Source organism: Ranitomeya variabilis, chromosome 1, assembly GCF_051348905.1.
Source record: "Ranitomeya variabilis isolate aRanVar5 chromosome 1, aRanVar5.hap1, whole genome shotgun sequence".
Classification (NCBI taxonomy): Eukaryota; Metazoa; Chordata; class Amphibia; order Anura; family Dendrobatidae; genus Ranitomeya; species Ranitomeya variabilis.
Window position 1 is genome coordinate 199,700,466 of NC_135232.1, and position 21,815 is coordinate 199,722,280.

Below are 21,815 nucleotides of genomic sequence, written 5' to 3' on the forward strand. Positions count from 1 at the left end.
TCAGGAATACCATGCAAACGCACCACATTCTGAAAAAATAGAGGAACCAACTCAGAGGAGGAGGGCAATTTGGGTAAAGGTACCAAATGAACCATCTTAGAAAAACGGTCACAAATCACCCAGATGACAGACATCCTACGAGAAACCGGAAGGTCAGAAATAAAGTCCATAGAGATGTGCGTCCAAGGCCTCGTAGGAATAGGCAAGGGCAACAACAACCCACTGGCCCTAGAACAGCAGGGCTTGGCCCGAGCACAAACATCACAAGACTGCACAAACATGCGCACATCTCGAGACAAAGAAGGCCACCAGAAGGACCTAGACACCAAATCCCTGGTGCCAAAAATTCCAGGATGACCTGTCAACGCGGAAGAATGAACCTCCGAGATAACTCTACTGGTCCAATCATCAGGGACAAACAGTCTACCAGGCGGACAGCGATCAGGCCTATCCACCTGAAACTCCTGCAAAGAACGCCGCAGGTCTGGGGAGACAGCTGACAATATCACCCCATCCTTCAGGATGCCGGTAGGTTCGGAATCACCAGGCGAGTCAGGCTCAAAACTCCTAGAGAGGGCATCCGCCTTCACATTCTTGGACCCAGGCAGATATGACACCACAAAGTTAAATCGGGAGAAAAACAACGACCAGCGCGCCTGTCTAGGATTCAGACGCCTGGCCGACTCAAGATAAATTAGATTCTTGTGGTCAGTGAGGACCACCACCTGGTGTCTAGCACCCTCAAGCCAATGACGCCACTCCTCAAACGCCCACTTCATGGCCAGAAGTTCCCGATTTCCCACATCATAATTTCGCTCAGCGGGCGAAAACTTTCGGGAGAAAAACGCACATGGTCTCATTACTGAGCAGTCAGGATCTTTCTGCGACAAAACTGCACCTGCTCCGATCTCCGAAGCATCCAATCACAAATAGCCTGGACCTTGACAGGGTCCATCTCCATAGATGAAGGGGAAAAAATATATCCCAAAAAGGAAATTCTCTGAACTCCAAAACTACACTTTGAGCCCTTTACAAAAAGAGAATTAGCTCGCAAAACCTGAAAAACTCTCCTGACCTGTTGAACGTGAGATTCCCAGTCCTCCGAAAAAACAAGAATATCATCCAAATACACAATCATAAACTTATCCAGATATTCACGGAAAATATCGTGCATAAAGGACTGAAAAACGGAAGGGGCATTTGCGAGACCGAAAGGCATTACCAAATACTCAAAATGGCCTTCAGGCGTATTAAATGCGGTCTTCCACTCATCCCCCTGCTTAATCCGCACCAAATTATACGCACCACGTAGATCGATCTTAGTGAACCACTTAGCCCCCTTTATGCGAGCAAACAGATCAGTCAGTAAAGGTAACGGGTACTGGTATTTAACTGTAATCTTATTCAAAAGTCGATAGTCGATACAAGGTCTCAATGAACCATCCTTTTTACCTACAAAGAAAAATCCTGCCCCTAGTGGAGACAACGAGGGGCGAATATGACCCTTTTCCAAGGATTCTCTGATATACTCCCGCATAGCAGTATGTTCGGGCACAGACAAATTAAACAAGCGACCCTTAGGAAACTTACTACCGGGGATCAATTCAATAGCGCAGTCACACTCTCTGTGGGGAGGGAGAGAATCAACTTTAGGCTCTTGAAAGACATCATAAAAATCTGACAGAAATGCTGGGATCTCAGAGGGAGTAGATGAAGAAATAGGAACCAAAGGTGCATCCCCATGAATCCCCCGACATCCCCAGCTCAACACAGACATAGATTTCCAGTCCAAGACGGGATTATGAATCTGTAACCATGGTAATCCAAGCACTAAGACATCATGTAGGTTATATAATACAAGGAAACGAATAATCTCCTGATGGTCTGGGGTAAGACGCATAGTCACTTGTGTCCAATATTGTGGTTTATTGCTAGCCAAAGGTGTAGAATCAATACCCTTCAGGGGAATAGAAACTTCCAACGGCTCCAAATCAAACCCACAACGCTTGGCAAAGGACCAATCCATGAGACTCAGAGCGGCGCCAGAATCCACATAAGCATTCACAGTAACAGATGATAAGGTACAAATCAATGTCACGGACAAAAGAAATTTTGACTGCAAGGTACCTGTAGAAAAAGATTTATCAACCTTTTTATCAACCTTATTTATACGTTTAGAGCATGCTGATATAACATGAGCTGGATCACCACAGTAGAAGCACAATCCATTTTTGCGCCTGTAATTTTGACGTTCGCCTCTAGACAAAACACGATCGCATTGCATATGCTCTAATGCCTTTTCAGAGGTCACCGCCAAATGGTGCACAGGTCTTTGCTCAGAAGACACCGCCATATGGTGCACAGGTTTTTGCTCAGAAGATACCGCCATATGGTGCACAGATTTTCCCTCAGAAGACCCCGCCATATGGTGCACAGATTTGCGCTCCCGCAAACGCCGATCAATCTGGATAGCCAATTTCATGGCATCATTCAGACCTGTAGGCACAGGGAACCCCACCATGACATCCTTCACGGCATCAGAGAGACCTTCTCTGAAATTAGCTGCTAAGGCGCACTCATTCCATCTAGTAAGCACCGACCATTTACGGAATTTCTGGCAGTATATCTCAGCTTCATCTTGCCCTTGGGAAAGAGCTATCAAGGCTTTCTCAGCCAAAATCTCCAAATTAGGCTCTTCATAAAGCAACCCCAAAGCCTGAAAAAACGCATCTACATTTAACAACGCAGGATCCCCTGGCGATAATGCAAATGCCCAACTTTGTGGGTCGCCGCGCAGTAGAGAGATAACAATTTTAACTTGTTGAGTATGATCACCAGCAGAGTGAGATCTCAGAGACAAAAACAATTTGCAATTTTCCCTGAAACTCAAAAACCGGGATCTGTCTCCGGTAAAGTATTCAGGCAGAGGAATCTTAGGTTCAGACATTGGAGCACGTATAACAAAATCTTGTAGGTTCTGTACTTTTGTCGCAAGGTTATTCAAACCTGCAACTAAACTCTGTGAATCCATGATTCAAATGGGTGTAACCCAAACATTCAGAGGTTAAGAGGAGAGGAGAAAAAAAAAAGGCTGAAGACTGCAGTTTAAGCAAGGAATACAAATGAGCAAACTAAGGTGCACTTTCAAACACAGAAAAAAAAAAACCTTTTCTCCTCCTTCCTGCTTTAGTGCATATTTTAACACATAGATTTTTTACAGGCCGGCCAAACTGTTATGGTTACCCCAATGACAATGGGAAACAAAAATACAAAAACGGACTAGCTCTCGGGTGATGGAAACTAAGGTCGACCGTGACCTGAACCTGACCCAACACTTACAGTAGCCGGGGGATGTACCTACGATGCCCTAGACACCACGCGCCAGCCGGAGATCTAACTACCCCTATAAGAGGAACATACAGGCCTGCCTTACCTCCAGATGAACCCCAAAAGGTGACAGTAGCCCCCCACAGATACTGACGGTGAGTTCAGAGGAAATGACATACGTAGGATGAACAGCAGATTTAGCACAGTGAGGTCCGCTTACTAGATAGCAGAAGGACAGGAAAGTGTTACTTCACGGTCAACCTAAAAACACTATTCAAAAACACCATCCAGAAACTACTTTAAACTCCAGTGACAACTCATGCCACTGGAGTAGTAATTTTCTGTCCACAAGAGCTTCCAGCACTGAAAGGTCACATTGCAGATAGCTGGACAAAAATAGCAAAACAAGAAACAAAATTCAACTTAGCTGAACTGGGACTTGAAGCAGGTGAATGCAACAGAATGCTACTAGCACATTGTTGGCCGGCATATGACTAACAGCCAAACAGCCTTAAATAGGAAACTCCCCTAGAGGGTGGCGACAGGTAATCAGAGATGGAAGAAGGCACATAAGAGACACTACCATAACAAACCACCGGGGGAGCCCACAAACCGAATTCACAACAGGACCCATTGTCTTTGTCTCTGTGTGACCACTGATGGACTAACCATGGACAGTGACAAACTCCCCCTCTCTGCTTCTGCAGAGCCCAGCGTCCGCCCTCCTACTGTAAGTAGTGGATGAAGGTCCCTTGCTATCTGGGTTATGTCCTCATGGGAGACTTAGTCCATCTTTCTCTCTTTAGCGAGACAGGGTCCCTGCCCCTAAGAAGGATAAAGTGCCCAGCGGCAAGAGTGGTGTATGTGCTACCAAACTTCCCTCAGCACATGAGAAGCTTTGCCAGCCCTGCACTGACGAGGTGTTGTGTGCCGAAGAGCCCTCCCTGTTGGACAGCATTAAATCCCTCATCAAACAAGAGGTCCTATCCTGTATGTCCGCCTTTTCCTAGGCTCCAGTACTACAACCCCCTCCTCCTAAGAAAAAGAAGATGCCACCTGTGGAGTCTGATTCAGGTGAAGTCCGTACCTCTGGTTCGGAGGATGTTTGTGAGTATGAGGGTTCTACTCCCACCCCCAAGTCAGATAATAAAAAATATTATTTTTCCTCCGAAGATATGGAGGAATTGATTAGTATGGTGAGAAGCATCATAGGGGTTGAGGAGAAAGATACACAGTCAGTGCAGGACGAGATGTTTGGGGGGGCTGAAACCTAAAAGATTTCCCCATACATGAGAACATCCAAAGCCTTATCCATCATGAATGGGACCTCACCGAGAAAGTGTTTAGCGTCCCGTCAGAATTAAAAAATCGCTTTCCCCTAGACGGAGATATGCAGGTCCCTAGAAGTAGATGTGCAGGTGTTCAGGGTGGCAAAAAAGACGGCTCTTCCCTTTGAGGACTCGTCTCAGCTCAAAGATCCCATGGATCGTAAGATCGAGAGCTTACTAAGAAAATCCTGGGACATCTTCACTAATCTGCTAAAACCAAATGTGGCTTCCACCTGTCACTAGATCTCTGTTTCTTTGGCTCCGTACATTAGAAGACCACCTCACTCAGGGAACTTCTAGAGAGGAGACACTTGACTCTCTTCCCCTCCTTCAGAAAGCAACAGGGTTCCTTGCCAATGCTTCTGCTGAATCTGTACGTATTTCAGCGAAGTTTTCTCCAACTCAGCTAGGAGAGCTCTGTGGCTGAAGTCATGGAGTGGTGACATCACCTCTAAAGGCTAAGCTTTTCACCATTCCTTTTCAGGGACACCATGTTTTCGGTCCAGCTCTAGATGAGATCTTGGAGAAAGCTACGGACAAGAAGAAAGCGCTCCCTGAGCAGAAAAACCCCAGAAAGCGTTTTTTTCATCCCTCCCGAGATCAGTCCTCCCAGAGTGAATACAAAGGGAAGGGCAAATCACACCATTGGAGCTATCCAAACGGTGGAAGGGGCAAGAATAGCCTTGTCCCCCACCACCAGCAAACTCCTGGCAAGCAATGACTGCTCCCCTGTTGGGGGTAAACTCTCAGGCTTCCTCACTCAGTGGCAATCCATCTCCACAAAGCAGTGGGTTCTCCATACCATTCAGGTCGGATTGAAACTACAGTTCAAGAGTTTTCCCCCTCAATGCCTAAGAGTCACCTCACTACAATCCCTACACCTTCAAGACTCCTTACTGTTAGGTCTTCAAGGTCTGCTTCAAGCAAAGGTGATCTCTTGGGTACCCCTACAAGAGATAAGCGGGGGACACTATTTTTGCCTCTTCCTAGTCGAGAAGCCTTTAGGGAAGCACAGAATTATCATCAATATGAAACCCCGGAATTAAGTTATCACGTACAGACGGTTCAAGATGGAATTGATCAAATCATCAATCCCACTCATTGGACAGGATTGGGTGATGGCTACAATAGATCTGAAGGATACTTATTACCATGTGCCAATCCACCCAGAACATCGGAGGTTCCTCAGATTTGCAGTTTCTCATGGTCATTAGGTCAGCCATTACAAATTTGATGTCCTCCCGTTCAGCATTTCATCAACACCATGGGTATTCACCAAGATTATGACAGAAGCAGTAATCTTCATTCGTCATCAGGGGATTTGCATTTTTCCGTATTTAGATGACTTCCTCATCATCACACCATCTATTCCAAATCTAAATCTAGATGTGACAAAGACCTTGAAAATCCTGGAATCCCTAGGCTGGATCCCAAATCTGGAGAAGTCAGATCTTCTTCCTTCACCAAGGAAGAAATTCCTGGGAATCCTCCTGGATTCAGAGAAGAAAGCATCCTTGCCCAGAGATCGTCAACTCGATCTTTTTCAAAGGATCTCCAAGTTCAGAGACCAGGGGGCTCCTACCCTGAGGGACTCAATGTCTATCCTAGGATCACTGACATCATGCATCCAGGCAGTGTCCTGGGCTCAAGCCCATACAGGAGTCATCCAGACTCATGTTCTCTCATATTGGGACAGGCATCAAAATTCTCTGACCAGGAGAGTTCCCCTTTCTGGTCATGTGAAGTCTTCCCTTGCGTGGTAGCTAAACTCCCGGAACCTCCAGCGGAGGGTCAGCTGGGATAAGCTCCCCCTGAAAATACTCACTTGGCGCCAGAGGGGCTGCGGCGCTGTGGTAAAGAAAGCCCACTTCCAGGGTTTATGTTCCCCAGACATCAGATCCAGTTCCGCAAACCTCAGAGAACTGAAAGCAGTAGAGGAGGCATTGAGAGCCGCACCTGCCCTTGTACAAGGTCATCATGTACGCATTTATTCTGACAATATGACCAGTTGCCTACTTCCGTCACCAGGGAGGCACGAGGTACGTCAGACTGAAATCGATTGCTGCAAGAATTTCTTCTTGGGCAGATAAACATCTCTCCATTACAGTAGTCCATCTGAAGGGGTCCGCAAATGTTCAGGTGGACTTCCTCAGCAGAAAGGACGTCCATCCGGGGGAGTGGTGCCTCGATTCAGCTATCTTTCTATCCCTTGTGACAAGATGGGGATTCCGAATGTGGATCTGTTGGCCAATAGCCAGGACACGACAATGAAGACTTTCTTTTCCCTGAATTCTGCAGATGGGGCATTGGGAATAGATGCCTTTTCTCAGCCTTGGAGGTTCAACCTGGCCTATGCCTTCCCACCGATCCCGATTCTAGCAAAGACGTTACAGAAGATACAGTCCAATCAGGTCACCACTATTCTAATTGTGCTCCCATGTGGCCGGGAAGAAATTGGTACAGCGCTTTGATGGACATGGCTTAGGAAGGTCCGCTAATTCTGTCCCAGAAAGACAACCTCCTTCATCAGGGTCCCCTGTTACACCCAGACCTTCACAGGTTGAACCTTGCGGCCTGGCTACTGAAGCGAGAATCCTAAGACCTAAAGAACTTTCAGATGAAGTGATACAAACTCTACAGAAGAGCAGAAAGCCAGTGACCAATGCCATTTATGGCAATGTTTGGAAGAAATTCTCATCCTGGTGTTCTCCGAATATTCCAGATCCCTTTCATCCTTACATTGCTCAGATTTTGGGTTTTCTTCAAAGGGGCTTAATCTAGGTCTTACACCTAGTACCCTGAAGGTGCAAGTGTCAGCTCTTAGCTCTTCCTTTGACCAGAACTTAGCTAGTCATTGCTGGATAAAGTGTTTCATGACCTCAGCAGCTAGAATCCAGCCTAGGCTTCACAGCCAAATTCCCCCTTGGGATTTAAATCTGGTGCTTAACAGTTTAACCAGAAATCCATTTGAACCTCTATCATCTATGAGTTTAAAAAACCTTACCCGTAAAACCGTCTTTCTGGTAGTAGTTACTTCCGCTAGAAAAGTAGGAGAGCTGCAGGCCCTATCAATGCAAGAGCCCTACTTAACAGTTACTGCAGATCAGATAGCATTATCCTCCACTTAGATCCCTTCTTTATGCCTAACGTACTCTCAGACTTTCATAGAGGTCAGTATATTGTACTACCCTCATTCTGCCCAAATCATTCCAGTACAAAAGAAGAGACCTTTCACACCGATGTTCGTAGGGTGGTTCTCTACTACTTCCATCTGAAACTTATTAGTTCAGCCCTCAGGATAGAATACGGGCAAGAAGGCGGCTAAGAATACAATCTCCAACTGGATCAAACAAGTTGTCTCTCATACTCATCACAGAATCTATCTCCTCCTGCATCACTGAAGGCTCATTCTACACGTTCAGCATCAGCATTGTGGGCAGAGAGAAGGGACGCATCTACCGAGCAGATATGCAGAGCCGCCACCTGGTCTTCTGTCCATATGTTTACCAGACAGTACAGACTAGATTTTAATAGGGATTTAACATTCAGCAGACAAGTTCTGCAGGCGGTTGTCCCTCCCTAAGAAATTAGTTGTTGGTATTACTCTGACGTTGCTGTTATGGAAGGTGACTAGAGAAAATAGAATTAGTCTTACCGGTAATTCGGTTTCTGGGAATTTTCCATGACAGCACTAACTTCCCTCCCTATCTGATGTTCTTATTGGATGATTCCTGCACTTTGGTGGTAACTATTCATGCTAGTGTGTTCGGAAAAACACTGGTGGTTGTAGGAAGGGGAGGGGTATTTAACCTCTTTGTGTTTCCTGTTCCCCGTTAGGGCGGGGAGACATCCTCCGATGTTGCTGTCTTGGAAGTTACCCAGAAACCGAATCACCGGTAAGACTAATTATATTTATACACATCAGTTGATAGTGAAATATCAATCTGGGAGGAGAAAGAAGCAGATTTCTCTAATAAGATATTATAAAAATTCTTAACTTCACTTGTACTATTATTTTATGAAAAAAAAAAATTAAAACAACAGTTATTCTTTAAAACGTAACCCTAAGAGATCAACTCTGTTATGGCTGATATCACACACTGTTTTGTGTTGCTTTATTATTATTTTTTTAATTTTAAGATATTTGTGACTTATAAAGGTTGAATAAAAGTGATTTCTCCATTTTATGAGCTTTATTCTGCTGTGCATTAATAAAAAGCAAGTGCATTCCACACATGCCCACAAAGCCTATATAAAGAGAGAGTTTACGGTAACTTTGTAATGGCCATGTAAAGGAGCCTGCCACCTTTTTTGTCACGCTTGTATAAATCTTGACAGATACAATTTTTTTTATTAAATTGGAGGCAAACAGAGATACATTATGTCCCAATTAACTTTCATCGTTGTTATACTACAGAACACCAGTAGTACAGTCTTATTACAGCTGTGTACATAAAGCATCAGAAAGAGATAGTGTGAACATGGTCTTGAGTTAGGGTGCTTTCACATTGCATTTTGTCACACTTTTTTTGGTCCTGTTGGTGCTTATGTCCAAAACCTTCCCCCCCAAAATGATGGGGCCATAGACTATGATGGTATCAATAAAGTGAATGTGCGCTCTACCGTGCATAATTGTTGGGCAAACACTCAGATGTAGTAGACTGGGTGTCTGTCTCCAGTAGGCATACATGCCCGAAAATAATGCATGTCAGAGCACACGTTCACTCTGTCTACACCATTCTAGTCTATGGCATTGTCGACGCATACACCCAAATCCGGTTTTGCGGGGGTTTCGGACGTAAGCCTCGATGTGACCAACAAACGTTTGACAAAACGCCCTTAGCCACAGACATTACATAGCTGTGAGATGAATCATTGCTTGGCCAACATCTAACTCACTAGGAGAGTGAAATAAGCACCTTCCCGATCCCTTTAGCATTTCTAATTTCCTTTGGAAACAAAGCATCAACAAGTAAAATGTTACCCGTGGGAACCTAATTTCCAGTTGCAGATAACATACTTGTCCCAGGTCAATAGATTGTCAGCATTTCCATATAGAATTATTGGAAATGGCTATTTTTTTTTTTTTATTTGTGACCAGCTTTTGAGGTGTACCCTGCTTGATGGAAGACCCTCACTATGTAATATACACCAGTCATCTGGTAGTTAGTTCTGCCCCTTCATTCAGCTCCTGGGTGTACTGCCATTTATGTCTCTGCTCTAGAATAAAGCTGCATTTACATTGAAAAATAATTTCTTATGAGCGTTGTTAAAAATGCTTGTTTTATGGTTATGTTGCTGCGTAAACAGGCTGCCGATCACCTGACAAATGAGCAAAGGTCTCGATCGGATGAAATGATCTTCTGAGCAGCGCAAAAGATCCTTGTTCTTGACAGTGCATCATCCTGTGTAAACAGGACTCACACTGCCGAGAACCATGGCAGTCAAAGCACACTGAGTGATCTATTACAGAACGCTTACTCCGTTTTGCCTGCGTAAACAGGCCATTAAACTTCCACTGATCAGTAAGGTTTATCGATCGGTGGTCATATCGAGCTGCCAGTTGGTTCATTTAAATGGACCTGAAGGAGTGCACAGATCTATGACCGCTAGTTTCACTATGTAGTGTGGCATAAGCTATATGTAAGAGGCCTCTGACATAGTCCTGATTTTATATACATGTTCATTGATCCTCACATGGTTAAATAAGTGTATATAAAAATACAGCTGCAATAGTAGTAGGAAGAATACGTCTAGTGAAATGTCTAAAGCTACTCTAGGAACTGCACACTAGGTGGAGTAGATTATAGTCCCATGATTTCCAGACAGGTGACAACAGGAGTAGTTAACGCACTAACACTGCTACTCTCACTAGTCACTGTAGCTACCTCACCATGATGTCTGTATAAAAGGGCACATTTATACTTTTTATATACTTATATAAAAATGGTTTGTTCTTTTAAAATCTGAAGGCTAATCTTGCACGGTCTGCTTCTAGATGGAGCTAGGAAAAATGATTTGACTTTAAATTGTAATAGCGCATTATGGAATGTGAAAATTTTACTTAACCAGGAATTAATTTTTCAGTTTTTTTTCTAATAATAAAAAAACTATAATGAGCGCCTCCTGTGTATTGTAATAGGATTCAAAGGGAACTCGTTATCGAATATAGGGTCTTTCAACTGTTGCCAAGGTCTTATACATAACAATAATAACTTTCCAAAGATGTTACCCTCTGAAATGGAATTTAGAGCAAAACAAATCAAGTTATAAAGTAGGCAGTCATGCAGTATTAGTATTATAAGGCACCTCAAGGGGTATCCATAAGCCGTGAAGCGAGATGTACTAATATGTGCATGGACTAGATGGCGCTACAGCTGCCCTGTATGACTGAGGGGAGACCGGGACCACCTCCTTGACTCTGTACTATTAGTGATTGCTGCCTTTTAATATTTTTCCCTTCTACTTTTCGCTGTAAGTGCCATTTGTGAGAAGACTTTGTTTAACCAGTGACTACTATAAAGCTTTAACACCATGGTGACCATGTAGTAACAGAATATCCTTTAATGCTCTACTTGGTATTAAAGCCGCCATCAGTCTCCTGGTTGCAACACAAGTACGTTTGGGTTGTGAGGTTGGACCAATGCCAATTTCAAAATCAAATTAGAATTTTCCAATAGATTCTGTCACCCATAACACCCAGATTAGCAACTTATGCATTCACATAGGTAACTTAACCCCTATGAAAATCATACCTGTAGCACAGATTTCACTCATTTCACTTGATATAAAAAATATTTTATTAGCTATGTAAATGAGGGATCCTCCGTGCACCCATGGTAGGGCAAGGGCTCAGTGCACCGTTCCACCCCTACAATTACAATCCTCCGCACCTTTCATTAGGTTGATTGACAGCGCTGACTTATGAGTGGTGCCTGAATTGAATCCCTGCACATCCACACTGACACTGTAGGACCCCAACAAGTGTACACACACAGTATTAGTGTGTGTGTCCGCCCATCCCCCTCTCTTTTCTGAAGTGGCCGCTTGCCGCACACATGATCACACAGTAGCGGGCAGCCGATGCAGGCAGGAGAGGAGGATGAGCGCAAGCCTGCATTGACACTGTGTGCTCGCAGCTCCTGCGGTGTCAGTGCGGATAGACAGGCCTATTCAATACAAGCACCAAGGACCCGTCATTTACATATGTAATAAAAGAGTTTTTATATAAAACAAATTAGTGAACTCTACTGTGTTTGAGTTTTATAAGGGCTTAATCCCCTATATGAATGTATAAGTAGCTTATTTTGAGTTTTGGGGGTGGCAAACTCCATTTAAGTCAGTTTTTACGTAGTTACATTTAATAAAGTATGTTCATAAATTTGGATGAATCTGAACTAATCATTTAGTATATCCTGAATTGGTGAACATTTAACCAAAAGGGCAGCAAAACCACGCTATCAAGTCATAGGTCCGCATGGTCTACTATGAAATATGCCTCATTGCCTCATAAAAAACAACTTTATTTTGTATCAATCTCATTAAGTATTATTAGATATGCAAGAAAAGTGTCAGAGTACAGATATGCTATATTTTAAATGCCTGTCAAATTACTTATAATAGCACCCTCCAGGCAACAAAGGAACTTGTCTTATGTTCAGGAAATAAACAGCACACAACACCATTTCCAAAAAAGAAGGGGTCCTGTGTAAAATGTGATGATCACAAGAACGCCAGATTTGGAAATCTCTAATAGCTGTATTTTCTTCAAAACATAGAACACAGATCAGAAGGTGAACATTTGACATTTTCCATTTCATCTGAAACTATTAACTCAATTAGAAAATGTTGGCGGCCAAACATGGTGAAAGGCACAATCAATGCTGAGTGTTGGGCGTCATTCAGACGTCGATGTTGAACTTATGCGATGTATCCATTCTTTTCAGGTACCCATTATACTTTATCGTGCTATACACATCTGTGTTTTTCTCGGATTGTGTGTCCATGCAAAACTGGAGATACGTCAATTTTTTCTGGTATCATGGGTGGAAAGGGCCGATACAAATCTATGGGTCCATGAAAATCACGTAAAGCACACAGATTGCAAAGGATAGAAGAAGCTTTGTAATTTATCTACTGTATATACTTATCCATCCTTGAAAAACACTGATGGTAAAAACAGACCATACACTCATGTTTAAACACGGATGTGTGAATGAGGTTGTAGAAAACACATGTTCCTATCTAGACAAGGTCTATTTCAGAGAAGGCCTTGCATATTTCATCAGGACAATGCTAAACCACATACTGCCTCCATCACAACAGCTTGGCTTCATAGAAGAAGAGTTTGGATAATGAACTACAGTCCAGACATTTCACCAATAGAAAACATTTGGCGTATTATGAAATAAAAAATTCTCCAAAGACCCCGCGCTGTGCAGCAGCTAGAATCTTACATCAGACAGGAATGAGACAACATTCCTCGCCCAAAATTCCACCAATTGGTCTCCTCACTTCCCAGATGGTTACAGACTTATGTAAGAAGAAGAAGGGATGATACTCAGTGGTAGACAGGGCCTGGGCCAAACTTTATGGAGATGTATTGCTCCCATCAATTTAGTTATTTTTTTAAAAAATGAAATGGAAAATGTCTGACCTTCAGCTTCTGATCTGTTATGAATAAAATATAGCTATAAGAGGTTTCCACATAATTGCATTCTTGTTTTCTTTACTTGTTACACAGCGCCCCAACTTTTTTTTGGAATTTGGGCTGTAGATTTTGGAACCAAGACTGGACTAAGCGCTAATGCACCTGTCAAATCATGTGGGAACCCTGTGTGAAAGGACACAGAGCCTCTGGAAGCAGTCTGCGTGCTGCTGTATGGAGGAATGGTATCCATCCTACAAGCCTAATGGCATGTGTTGGGAAATTATGTGTTTTATTCTTCTCATAGATCCATTATTTACCTCCTATGGACATCATACTATGGATTAGTACAACACGGATCCGTTCTAAGACACTGTGCACGAGGCTTATACACCGTTATATCCCTACTACAATGAAGAATAAGTAAATCAGTTGCAACATTGTCTTGTCATATAATGGAACCATGTAATGAAGCAGTTTAATAACCAGTCATTAATAGCCCAGGCTTACAAAGCAGCGCTGGCCTTTGGGCTACAATTTCACCCTGATCTACTTAAACATGAATACAATTGCCTAGTATAAGAGGGGCCATGATCTTTGGAAAAGTATCAATAAAAGTGCACTAGTTAATTAAAAAATAAAGATATTACACAGTGATCTTAATTGTAACTGAATACCGGACCCATCATTTAGTGTACAAACTTTTCAAGAAATGTACAAATGGCCACTGTCATCAGAAATAGTGATTTCCTTGCTGCCCATAATTAAAAGCATATTATCATTTGTTAACAAGAATATACATATGCATCTAATGTACATAAATTATATAGCTAAGAGTACCTTCATATTCTAAGCTCTTCTCAAAGTTTAAGATTGTACTTGTGAAAGATTGACTTCAGAACTAGAGAAAAACCGTTATTGAATAAAGCCCAATTATATATATTTCTTCATATATGTATGTACGTGTATATATAGTAAATGTTAAAATAAACGTCAAAATAAATATTCTTATTTCCCAACTATTAGTTGATAAAAAAAGAAATTCCAATGTTGTAAAACGAAAAGCATTGAAAAATAAGCGTGAGATCCCTGTTCCCCCTCGAATTTCCCGCTCAGATGTGGTAATTTTGGCATGTGTTTTGGTTTGTATTTCTGCTTTTTTTCACATTGAAAGTCGGCCTTTGCCGCCTGTTCCTGAGCGTTAAGAGTTTTTGCCTGTTGTTTGCGGCCCCATCACTGAGGCCGGCGAGATCTGTGAGCTTTTGTTGTCTCAGGCGCTGTCAGAAAATATCAGGACATTTCGACCAGTCTTGCTTTTCTTTGCTCTCCCAGTATCCTCCTTTATAAATACACATGAGCTCGTTGGTATATGGATCGACCTTCCTCTCAAACCACAGTGGCAGATACCCTTCATAGTCGTTACCTGCAAAGGACATGTACGTGGACGGAAGAGAACAAGAACAAATGTTATAAGAAGAAGTGCTGCATGCCGATACATATGGAAACAGAGTTACTTCACAATGGCTTCCACCCATGAAGGAGACGGGTCACTGCTTTAAAGACATTGATTGCAGGGTTTTCTTTTATTCCGCTCTCTGACAAGAGTATTAGGGGTCCATACAGTTTATGTTACTACCCCGCCCTTTCACAAGAGTTATGGGGGTCCATACAGTTTATATTAGTACCTCACCCTCTGACAAGAGTTATGGGGGTCCATAAAATTTATATTAGCACCCCACCCTCTGACAAGAGTTATTGGGTCCATACAGTTTATATCACTACCATGCCCTCCTGCAAGAGATATGGGGGTCCATACAGTTTATATTAGTACCTCACCCTCTGACAAGAGTTATTGGGGTCCATAAAATTTATATTAGTACACTGCCCTCCTGCAAGAGTTATGGGGGTCCATGCAGTTTATATCAGTACCTCAACCTCTGACAAGAGTTATGGGGGTCCATCCAGTTTATATTACTACCCCACCCTCTGACAAGAGTTATGGGGGTCCATACAGTTTATATTACTACCCCACCCTCTGACAAAAGTTATTGGGGTCCATACAGTTTATGTTAGTACATCGCCCTCCGACAAGAGTTATGAGGGTCCATGCAGTTTATATTAGTACCGTGCCCTCTGACAAGAGTTATGGGGGTCCATACAGTTTATATCACTAACCCACCCTCTGACAAGAGTTATGGGGGTCCATACAGTTTATATCACTAACCCACCCTCTGACAAGAGTTATGGGGGTCCATACAGTTTATATTACTAACCCACCCTCTGACAAGAGTTATTGGGGTCCATACAGTTTATATTAGTACCCCACCTGGTTTAACGGTTGTTCTGATTAATATTCTCAAGTTTGGATGTTCGCCATTATCCAACGAATAGGTGAAACTGCCTTCTGGCTGGTGGTCAGATTACTGGGTCCCCCACCATCCCCACAGCTCAGAGTTTTTTTCATGCGCACGGCTGCTGCATTCATTGGTGCCGAAGACCAACTGAATGTGGTTCTACAAATAGCGTGTCAGTGAGCATGATTGGCCACCGCTACATTTATATAGGGCTCTTTAGAGTCCCGGTTCTCGGGATTGGTGAGGTCCCAGCAATCAGGAGAATATCCCCTATCTCATTTATAGGGAATAACTTACAAACTTGACAATACTCTTTCATAGAAGTCCATCAGCCAAATCTGACAGTATAAACAAATTCTTAAAATGGCGCAGGCGCATGCAGTTCATGAATATTGAGCAAAATAAAAAAAAAGGTCTTTCTGTTCATCTTTAACCTGTTATGTGCCAGTTTAGCGCAAAAAAGGTCACATGTTCTGCTAAAGTCTTGCAGAATTCACGGAAAATATTCAGGCAAACATGAGGTCACTCCGGGAAAGTACCGAAGAAAATTTGGATACTCTAAACTCTGCCCATGAACTAATAAAGGAAAAAAACAGAAACTTATAAAAAGTGACTTTAAAAATGACACAAATGGAAAGATGAATATGGCATGAACAAAAACAAAAGGGCAAAACACCAAAAGCTCAACAAAAGTATACGCAAATGCAATAATGAATTGGGCCTAAAGCTTTGTAGGACATAAAGTCCCTGTAAGAACTGAACCTTTAGTGCTCTAATCACTGCCCCCATTCTGCATAAACTAAGCCTCCTGGCCACAACAGTAAGGCAATGTTGTCAGCCCACTCTCCCCAATAGGGGGAATATTCGACAGGGTTCAGTCCATACTGAAATCCAAACATAAGGGAAGCCAGCATCAATGGATAAAGGCCATTTTGTTTTCTTCTTTGTTAAAATAATACACAAGCCACATAAAAAAACAGGAGAAAGCACTTACTGAGTTACTCGTTTCATGCTCTTTCAGCCCTTAGACATAGTGTACAAAAGAGCCTGAAACGCGTAACTAAGTGAATTCTTTCTCCTTTGTTTTAATGTGGCTCGTGAACTATTTTAACCAAGAAGTAAAGAAAGTGGCTTTTATTTGTTGATGTTGGATTCCCCCTTTTCCTGGCCACACCAGGGTGCACCACGAAACCTGATTAGTATGTTCAATTAAACTTTAGTTTCTGCAGAGCAGAGACACCGATGAGAACACTAGAGGAGCAATTTGTATAAGGGGTCTATCCCCTACAAGGTGTGTGCTTAGCTGACACTGTCAGTTTGACCTAACGGACTCCCTTTAAAAAGCATTTATTAAAATACAATTATTCGCATGAAACAAATAGGACCCGAATACCTTCTTCTAAGGCCTCCACCGCCTGTGCCTCTCTCCTCCTCCGAACAGCTCTCTGTTTTTCCTCTAGCCGCTGCTTCTCCCCATTGGCCTCATCCCACTTGCCGTTCTCCATTAATCGCTGGTCCGGCCGATGCCGACTATCCGTGGGAGCAGTGCTGTCATCAGGTTCATTTAGTGTAAGGGCAAGTTCAGAGAAGAAATACATATTTTCTGCATTGTCACTGTTAAAAAAAAAAATATTATTTGAATTATTATTATTGATGTAAGAAAAAAGCCAGAAGTTGATGTTTGGATTTTCTTCTAACATGACAATGAATGCAGTCTATTTACCATGTGGCATTTACCAGGTCCCATTGATCCTAGATTGCATGAACTGCAGATAAATGAAAAATCTTGAAATTTTGATAATTGTGTCACAAAAGAAAGGCTGATTTAGTAAATCAAGTGATGTGTTACTTGCTTAAAAATATTCTTAATTTGATTGCTTGACCCAATAAAGTTAGACTCTCGGCTTTAGCGATGTTACCGATGTACTGTACATGTATGGCTATGCTCACATCTGCTATACATTAGCACCCGCTTCCATTGACACTGTCACATGGCAGAACGTGTCCTTTTGCCACACATTTGGGTTATGATATATAGTTAAAAAACAATTTTAATAGTGTAGCTGATTATTCTTGGCAATAAAGCAAATGTTGACTTGTACATCAATACAGCATATAGTTGCAGAACTCCAAGCTATAGATTAGGTGAATGCCTGGAGGAAAAAACCTGACTTTAGCACAAGCGCATATTTTACTCTTTTACAAGCGACCTTTACTGTCACTCAGATGTGACTTTTTTTGCAAATGTAAATTGCGCTACAATTACCATCACTGTTTATTGCCAATGTGGAAAAGAACCTTTTCTGGCATCAAAGGTTAATGAAATCTCTCTGCATGCAGGTCGGTCAATTCATCTGTAGAGTTAGAGAAATTCTGATCTCACCCAATGGCGCAGAAATCAATATTGCATCTTTCTACTAGGACAAATAACTGAAGAAAACAGCTTTATGTATTTATGGAGCTTTATGTAACTAGTGCTAAAGCAATGTTCCTGAAACCCACACGTCCACTTCAGACAAGGGCTTGTGTTTCCTTTATTAAAGGGGTTGTTATTTATTTTTAACTATGAGCCAAAAAACTAACAGACCTGTTCAGTCTGTAAAGTGAGGTGCAATTAATGGAGCTCTGTAAGCAAGTTACATAAACATACATATAGTTATTAAACCTTCAGCCCAGACTGGTTGGCGTGCGGGGGTGCGGCCCCACTGGACCACAGACCAGACTTCCCTGGAAGGGGCGCAACTAAGGAGCTTCCTAGGTGTTCGCTGGAGCCTCCGATGGTGAGGTCAGACTTGTGCAGTAGGAAGCTACCAGGTACCACTCCAGGGTGGAGTCTGACTGTGGATGCTGATTCCACCGGGGACAAGACACAGGCAGGCAGGCACAGCTGTGACACTGGCTGACGGATGGGTACGGCAGAGGCCCTGACGGGCAGACTGGCTTGACAGAGATACAGGCAGGCAGACAGGCACGGCTGGCACTCTGGCAGACAGGCGGGAACGGCTGGCACTCAGGCAGACAGGCGGACTGGGCTGATACTCTGGTAGGAACTGGTATACAGGCGAGTGTATGGAAACAGGTAAGAACCTGTTCAGACTGGAGGGTATATGGAAACAGGTAGGAATCTGTACCGCAAGTTTCTGAACAGAGGTAGAGCAAGAGCGGATGCAAAGCAGAACCACAGGAGGTGGAGTAAAAGCAGGAAGGAGAAGACGGAGCGAAGAGCAGAGAAGGAGAAGGCAGAGCTAAGAGCAGAGAAGGAGAAGGCAGAGCTAAGAGTGGAGATGCTGGAGGCGGAGCCAAGAGCGGAGATGCTGGAGGCGGAGCCAAGAGTGAACCACAGGAGACAACGCCAAGAGCCAAAACCGCAGAAGGCAAAGCCCAGAGAAGGAGAAGGCAGAGCTAAGAGTGGAGATGCTGGAGGCGGAGCCAAGAGCGGAGATGCTGGAGGCGGAGCCAAGAGTGAACCACAGGAGACAACGCCAAGAGCCAAAACCGCAGAAGGCAAAGCCAAGAGCCAGAGGGTGCAGAGCCACAGGTTGTGGCAAGCAAAGCCGAGAGGCACAGAACCACAGGTTGTGGCAGAACTGAGCAAAAAATCACAGGGCCACAGGTAGTGACGAACAGCAGAGAGATGCAGAGCCACTGATAGTGGCAAGCAGAGCAGAGAGGTAACGCAGAGGTAAACACAGTAGAGTGAGAATGGTGAACAAACAAAGAAGGAACAGGAACGGACATAAACCAGAGTTCTGACAGGAACAGGCATAGACCAGAGTTCAGACACAGAAGTAACGGAACACAGATACAGACCAGGGTATGATGCCCCACTGGGTGGCGGACACAGAGACAGAACCAGACACCTCAGCAGCAAAGTACTGACTTAGCAAGTAAGTTTGCTCCGGTGTCCTCCAATGGGTGAGGACGCCTTAAAAATCAGAGGCCTTTAGGCTATTGGCCAGAGATATCTTAGGGAGGTGCACACAGACTGAATAAGAAACAGGAGTTGCTGGCGCCGCCCCCCTATGCACACAGACATAAAGTGTACACAGAGCAAGCGGCCATGAAGCACACGGCATGGAGCCGGCAGCAGACAGATCTCACAGCATGGCACAGGGTGAGTGAGTTGATGTAACAGGCAGGTGAGGGATGGAAGGCCATGCAGTGATGCCGGCAGGGTTGTTACACAGGCCATCTGTTGCTGAGACTTACGGTAGAGGGTATTTTTTCCAGAGCAGTTTTGGTGGGAGCGTCTGGTATACAGTCTTCTGCTTCCCTTCAGTGCTGCCATTGCCTTGACTACTCTGCACAATCTTCGCACATTCCATCTTCTCGTCCCATGTCCCAGATAGGACATAATGTGCTTTTCCATTGGCATCTATCACAACTCCAGTAACCTATAGGATATATAGGAAAGCCAACACATTAGGGATTAGAGGTTGATGATTGCAATCTGCAGGGAAAGGCAAATCCTACAAAAATGATTTAGAGTCTTCATAACTATTAAATACAAAAGAAAATGAATCCAAATGTAACTCTTTCAAGTCAATATTTAACCCCTAATGGACTGGCCAATATTTTGAACTTTCATTTTTGCCTTCCTCTCCGAAGAGCAATAGCTTTTTATTTTTCCATCAACATCGCAGTATAAAAGCTTGTTTTCATTGGGATGAAATGTAGATTTGAATGACACCATTCATTTTGCCATATACAGTTGTGTGAAAAAGTGTTTGCCCCTTCCTGATTTCCTATTCTTTTGATTGTTTGTCACAATGTAACTTAAATGTTTCAGATCTCCAAACAAAATAAAATCAAAATACGTGAATATTTAATTAATTAACTACTTTTAGGTTTAGGCTGGTCAAAATAGATTAAAGATGGTATTCAAAGGGTATTCCCATCTCGAATATTTATGGCATATCCATAGGATATGCCAGAAATGTCTGATAGATAGGGGACCTTTGTCTAAAACACACACCCATCACAATTACCGTGTCCCATTATGCAGAGCTTCGCTGAGTGGGCATATTTATTTTTATGAGATGAGGAGGTATCTTCATTGAAATCCAACATGATAACTTTGTTTTCCATGATGTCTGCCATCACTAGACTGAAGGCTGCCCCGTCTACATTAGGACATGAGTGAGTTCAGCCAACTCGTAAGACCAGCTTAAGCTCACAAAATAAGACGGAGAGCCTTCATCTAGTGTACAGGCACATAAAGCCCAAAATTGCTATTAAAGGGAGTTTCTCATGTTGAAAATAATATCTGATCTGCAGTCAGGATGTTATAAAAGGGGGGGAGCTGATTAGATTTGTATTCATTTTTGTGTGAAAAGTTTCAGCAAAACTTAGGTTTTTATCATTAAAATCCCTGGTGATACTATGCATGAGTCCAGTGGGAAGTCCTATTCAGTGATTGACAGTCTTCCCTCTATGACTGTACTTGCAGAAATAGCTGTCAATCACTAGTAGGACCACCCACTGGACTCATGCATACAGTCGCCTGGAATTTCAATGAATAAAATACAGGTTATACTAATTTTTTTCCCAACAAACCTATATATCTTTCCGCTCAGCTTGTCCTTCCCTATATCGAGCTGTCTACAGATCAGACTGCATGTACAATGCGACAGGTTCCCTTTAAGACTTGTAAAGATTTACTTATTAATACGATTTTGAAACCACAGGGGATACTAAAAAGCCAATATGCAGCAAATGTCACGATAGGAATAAATCTGTGATGCGCACAAGTCACCATTTTATGAGCAGCAGACGCTGCTGTCAATATTCTTTCTGTTATGCACTCATTGTTCAGAAATCTGTAAATTAGGTCCCAGAACAGATTTCTTTATGATCTCCTCAAGGAATAAATGTGTTAAATCGCAGCCCACCTGTGGCTACAGGAGAAAGCTCGCTGGTACAAAACATGAACTTTCCATGCTCAGTATGTGTACCTTCTTTTCTCCAGGAGGCAGCGCCCAGCGTGGGAGCATTGTGCCCACTGCGTGGGGAAGGGCAGAACAGTGGATGCTTCCGCTGCACTCCATGATTTCATTTCTATATTAATAAAATCCACTGCTGATTTATAAAGTACAGCAACCTAAAATTAGAAAATGTTCACATTACACTGGAGTTCAGCTAAAAGAAAATTGCCTGGCC

At 43.0% G+C, this 21,815-nt stretch overlaps 1 protein-coding gene across 4 annotated transcripts in view; it reads right to left on the reverse strand.

Moving 5' to 3' along the window:
- Positions 1 to 12,157: 12,157 nt before the first annotated feature.
- Positions 12,158 to 21,815, reverse strand: part of OSBP2 (oxysterol binding protein 2) — a 377,818-nt gene continuing 368,160 nt past the window's right edge. For all 4 annotated transcript variants that reach the window (XM_077291739.1, XM_077291757.1, XM_077291748.1 and 1 more), the window contains 3 exons: positions 19,866 to 20,050; positions 17,050 to 17,270; positions 12,158 to 14,725 (listed from right to left, as the gene is read on the reverse strand). In XM_077291739.1, coding sequence (XP_077147854.1) covers positions 14,583 to 14,725; positions 17,050 to 17,270; positions 19,866 to 20,050 — 549 coding nt within the window. In that variant the 3' untranslated portion in view covers positions 12,158 to 14,582. The remainder of the gene's footprint in view (positions 14,726 to 17,049; positions 17,271 to 19,865; positions 20,051 to 21,815) is intronic.